At 35.3% G+C, this 6,126-nt stretch overlaps 1 protein-coding gene across 1 annotated transcript; it reads right to left on the reverse strand.

The window, feature by feature from the left end:
* Positions 1-888: 888 nt before the first annotated feature.
* Positions 889-3,263, reverse strand: LOC120091886. The gene is given in 3 exon segments (XM_039050044.1): positions 889-2,331; positions 2,333-2,727; positions 3,098-3,263. Coding segments are annotated over 3 exon segments (1,587 nt in total). The 5' UTR covers positions 3,240-3,263; the 3' UTR covers positions 889-1,281.
* Between the last annotated feature and the right edge of the window lie 2,863 nt (positions 3,264-6,126).

Below are 6,126 nucleotides of genomic sequence, written 5' to 3' on the forward strand. Positions count from 1 at the left end.
CCGACAAACCTCGACCACCCCTTCCAACCACCACCATCGTCAACTTTTGACTGTCGCCAGAAAACTCCAACAACTGTTGTTGTCCTACCCCAGCCACTACAACTGGCCGTCAACTCTCGTGTCCACTCAATACAACTAACTCTGACGACCATGATTTTAAATTATTAGTTCATAGTATTTTATAGCTATTCTTTATAATAATTTGACATCAAACTAAACAAGCTTGTATATGAAAACACTTTTGAAAATGAGTAGTCAAACACATGTGTTTTTTTATTATAAGGAATTTTTATGAAAAGTATTTAAATAAAAATAAATTTTAAAAAATAAATTTTAAAAAATAATTTTCTTCTAAGTCATTCCAAACATGAGCATCATTTTTTGTGAAGTTGGTTTACAAATACCTCTTCGTCTTCCTCTACATATTCGATAGATCCCCTATCTTTTTTTCAACAATCATCCCTTCAAAAAGGAAATGAAGGTTCCGCTAAATTTCATCCAAGCATACTTATGGTGATCTACTTGGTTTGAGAGAAACTCACGTGTCTTTTCAGATACAGAACAATACTACCATTTCTCACATCAACTACTTTTTTTTTATCCCTTAGTAGGAAAAAATTGAATCCTCCTTTGTCTAATCTCATGATCAAATTGGAGAAGTTTTACTTTTGTAATCCATTAGATAGGATTTTTCTAATGTAATTTCATCTCATCAATAAATTTTTCCGTTTTCTATAAACAAAAAAGAATCTATTAAACATAAAATCGAAATCATAGAAAGTCTAGGAAGTCTATTAGGCACAAACAAACATGAAAGTCTAATCAACCATACTTGTAATTTAAACCATACAAGTTTCCCTGACTTTTGTGATCCACAATTGGTAGTTAGATGATGCTGCAACAACATTTTCGCATGGCCATGTGGTGTTTTAAGCTTACAAGATAAAAGAAACTAACAAATAGCCTTCGCTGCAATATATTTAAGGACATAGGTTATTGCATAAAGCATATGGAGAGAATTACAACATAAAGCTGTGAAACAAGATCCTTAGGCTCGAGGGCGTCCAGACAGTTTGTAAATGCCACTTTTTGAAGTATCCTAAACATAGATGATGAGTAATGATCTAGCATACAAGGAAATACAAATTAGAGGGTGTGATCAATTTGTCTAAGAAAAGTCTATGCAGGCAGCTGCATGTTTTATTCATGAAATCTTACAGCATCGTTATCGACCTAGAACCAATCAGAACCAATGGAGGCACTTTCGACGCTTCTCAACTCTCAACTGCTTCGAGAAGCTATGCCGATTCTATCTGCATGATCAACAAGCCACCTCCTAAAAGCCGGTGAAGAAACTAGTCCTTCCAAAGCCTTTTTAGTCGAGTCCTTGGTGAACTTTTCCCACTCATTCTCTGAAAACTTTCTCCGTTTAGGCGTGGAATGGAACGCTGAAGGATATACATCACTACTTTTAAAAGAATGACAGGACTGCAGCATGAAGTTTTTGTTTTGAGGTCTATAGAACCTAGGGTCTTCATAAAGCAGGGGAGTCTTCAACGTGCATTCATCATCAGAATCATCCAAACGTAGCATATAATACTTTTGAGATCTCATGGGACTTTTCTTTGGAGATTTGAATAAATTCTTGTATAGGCGACGACAAAGAAATCTGTACTTAAAGATTTTCCTCAGCATTGATGAAGCCACTATTCCAGATATTAGAACTCCTGTTGCTAGCAAGGGATCCAAAGAACATTGAAGAATGAGAAGAGTAGCAAAAATCCGAATGGACCATGTGACAAAAAGTGGTATACTTGTATCAATCGATCCATCTTCCTGATGAACAAATTTGTGGACTACCCAAAAGCCCAGCCATGTTCCAATCAGAAAAATAAAACCCCCCAGAAATGCTGCTATTGTTAGAGGATTAACCATTTCCAAAAGTACTTGATCCAATAATCCAAATGTGTAATGAAGAGAAAAAGATACCAGACCTACTGCAGATGCGTATAGAAAAATTCTAAGTGAGCTCCTCTGACCAGTAGAAAGAAGCTTCATCCCCTGAAAAAGGATTATTAACACTACAAGGAGAATTCCAATTACCATAGAACTGCTATAATAGGATACCAACGACTTGCTCAGTATGGAAGCTGAACTCATCAATACCACGCCCAGGATTAAAAAGATTATGCGATACAGAAAGAATTCTTCTTCAATTGATACTTCAAAATTCTTCAAGGACGACCCAGAAGTTCTAATATCTAAAATTTTGTGGTTAAATGATGACATGGATTGAGCCCAAGAACCTATGACAGCTTTCTCCCATTGACTTTTGAGGGCACATTCCTATCCCAAGTGACATATTCCTATGAAAACAAACCTCAACTTTTGGTATCCTAGAACTTGAATTTCTCATTGAAACCTTCACTTTCACTGTGTGTGCAAACTTCCAAAGATTTTTGAACCTCAATAATCCTTGGATGTATACTCTTTCACAAACCATCAGAGTTCCAGGTATAGAACCTGAAGAATTTTTCACAGGCAAGCCACAAGATAATTGAATAGTTGTGGATTCAGAGACAACAAGACGAAGGTCTTCAGGGTCAGGAGTGGAGTAGGCTGAAGCGAAGAACATTGCAAGAAATAGAAGGCAAGTAGAAGCTCGAAACGGTGTTGAGTGGACCATGCTTTTTCTGGTTAGAAGGACAGAATCAAAGCTCTGTTTTTCTTGACGAAGCAGAAAATTAGGACGGTTAGATTGTACAGAATGTACTAAATAAGCATTCTTAAATCCATGCTCACAATATACCAAATATTATCGTGATGTTTCCATCTAGACATTTCATTAAACATGTAAAGCTCAAAGTGTGAACTAGGAATGGTTTAAGAAATTCCAAACTACAAAAAAGTTCATACTCTTGCAGACTTTATCCTTCAACCTAAATTATTTCATCAATCAATTAAATGCTACTATTTCCCAAATTTTTTTTTTTAAAAAAAATGAATGTGATCAACCTTGAAAAAGAATTTGCTAGAAAAATTCTTCAGAAGTAAGAGGAAAAGTGGGGAAAAAAAGAACAAAAAAATTTGAACATACCAGGACAGCAGCTGAGAGAGGTGGAAGGTTTGTCTCTGTTGACCAAGAAGAGGATGAAATTAGGTTTATTGTTTGGCAGTTCTGATCGGAATTTGTTGGCATTGAAGTCGGAGACGGTGGCGTTCACTACCTTCACCGGCATTTTTTTCTTCTCAGATCTCCAAGAATCGCAGGTCAATGGACGATAGTGAAATGGCGGGGAAATTATACGGTTGACCCCTTTGATCAAAATGCCAATAAACATTGACTTTCTATTGAAATTACGGGTGTGCCCTTTTAAAAAAAAAATTCTTCAACGGTCATGTGGGTTTGTTTTTGAATTTATGATCAAATTTTAAGAATAAAAATAGATTCTTGAAATATAAAGATTTTTTTTTTAAATAATATTTTTTTAATAAATAATGACAAAAATAGGGTTGGAGGGAATCAATTTCTAAGAATAGGTGTTTTGGGAAAGTATTAATAAAACTAGGTTAGTGGAATCGTGTACCGAGTATCCAATTTCCATATGGCTGACTCGTGTACCCGGTACACGAGTACCATTTAATCTAGTCAACTGACTACGTCGGCTGACTGGTTGACCGGTCAAGCGAACTCATGTACCCGGCACACGATTCGCTTATAATTTTTTTTCTTTTTCTTTTTAAATTAATTATTAAACTTAATTTCTTCATTATTGCTTATAATTATTTTTTTAATTGTTAAACTTAATTATTAAACTTAATTCCTTCATTATTAAACTTAATTATATATTTAATCTACAATGAAAACATTTTGCACTCATATTAAAACAAAAAAACACCATGATATTAAAGAATATTTACAATTAGTTCTTTAATTTACAATTTGAAAATGATATAATATGGGATTAAAAACGACCCGTCTGGCCCTTACTCCTCATGGGGATGTCTTCGTGTCCCTCTAAATTAGGTTCACCCCGTTGTCGCTGTTGTCTATGACGAATACGTCTTCGTCGGTGTCAGCAACATTGAGTCGTCTTGTTTGTTGAATAATACCTTCTACATTGACCAATGTTTGTTGACACATTGAACCCAATTCTGGTAAGTTGTTCTGCACTGAATATTGTTGAACATCGCCAATAAAATTATTCTGTACAATAAAAATAAATAAATATTAAACAATATTCATATCATATATATATGGAAAATGTCTAATTTTAAATCTCTTACCATGTAGTAATAGTAAGCGCCATCAGGGAAAGTAGTCATCGCCATCAGGGAAAGTAGTCATCTGATACAGCTGACTCATTTGTTAATTCTCCTTGTGGACAACAATCACGTCATCCATGCCAGTAGGATAAATATTACGCGTGGATTCGACGACAGTCTTGGTCGTGCTTACCTCTTAAATCGATCTGGTGTAGTGCTGGGAGTGTATAGGACAATGAAAGTATCGTTTGTCACATACTGAACTGTCTCAGCACACGATCTGGATGATGCCACTCTACTATATGGAAGCATATAAGAGGGCTAACAGTCAAGTAGATGTGTTCACCATCACGACAATAATCAGGTAAGGATGACCAAATCTGTGTGTATAGCTTCCAAATAACCTGACAAAAAAATAATAATAAGTATACATATAAAATATTTTAAATATTCATTTATATACATATTTACTACCTGATTATACGTCAGCATGTCGAATATTTTTCTGTACACGAGCAACATATTTGCTGACTGTTTAGAGGCAGCTAATACACCACTCCATCTAAAATTATAAAAAAATACAATTAATTTATATTCTTACATAAAATGGTAATGAAATAAATATATAAATAAAATAATATCTAGCACTAAGTGGACGATGATCTGGGGCCTGTAGTTGGACTTATGGTGCTATAATTGGAAATCGATCATAAGCCCATACTTGTAATAGTATCAGTGGCCCCGCTATTTCCAATGGACTCCATTGGAAGCCCGACAAAGTTCTCTATACAACCATGCAAGACATGCACCACCCCACGAGTACATACCAGCGTGCTCGAAATTAGACAATAATGGGAGGAACATGAGATGCACCAGAGTATTTGATTTGTCGGCAAATAAAAATCCTCTAATAAGCTGCAGGATGTATGCTCGAGCGTACCTACGTACACTGATGTCGTCGGCATCGGGAGATAATTCGGGAAACTGGGACGCCAACCAAGGGATACTCAATCTTGATCCCTTCAGATTCTCTGGTTGAACACCTAATGAGCTCTTTCACAAACGTTCTTCCAGTCATCATATAGTGAGCCTGTCAGTGGTTGCCCATCCACTCGTAACCCAAATTGTATTTGCAACATCCTGCCAGCGTAAATCGTACCAATTCCCCATTTATAGGACAGGTGAAAATGTGTGGGTCTCTGGTCTCCAGCGCTCAACTAAAGCTTATATATAAGGTGCCAATACAAGCTGGATGAAACCAATCTGTGCAACCCTAAGAAAACCTGCCTCCTGAACATATGGGAATATAATGCGGTGATCAAATGGGATAGTATATTGTGCAGTCGCCTCCCTTCTCCGACAACTCAACACTATAGTGGAAGAACTATCTCATACTGTCTGTTGAACGATGCGTGTTTTGTTGGTACAATTGTACATGTATTAGAAGGACCAGACTCCATTACCTAAAAAGTTCAAATGTATTACATAATAAAATCCATGACATAAAACATACATAAAATAAGTACATAAAAAATTATAATTACATAAAAATAAATTTAATTACAAATAATTCATTATAAAACACATAAGATACATAATACATTGAAATATAAATTACATGAAAAAAATTAATACATGAAAAATACAAATACATGAAAATACAATACATGAAAAAATATAAATACATAAAGAATACAAATACGTGAAATATACAAGTAAAAAAAAAAATACACCTAATGACCCGAAAACGACGAAGCACCCAGTGTACGGTTGTGGACAAGGGCGTCTGTTATGTCTTTCTCTTTTACAAATTGTAACATCGCACTTTTTGGCTTTGTCTTCTCTCCAATCCATTTCATT

The sequence above is a fragment of the Benincasa hispida genome, chromosome 11 (genome assembly GCF_009727055.1).
Source record: "Benincasa hispida cultivar B227 chromosome 11, ASM972705v1, whole genome shotgun sequence".
Taxonomy (NCBI): domain Eukaryota; kingdom Viridiplantae; phylum Streptophyta; class Magnoliopsida; order Cucurbitales; family Cucurbitaceae; genus Benincasa; species Benincasa hispida.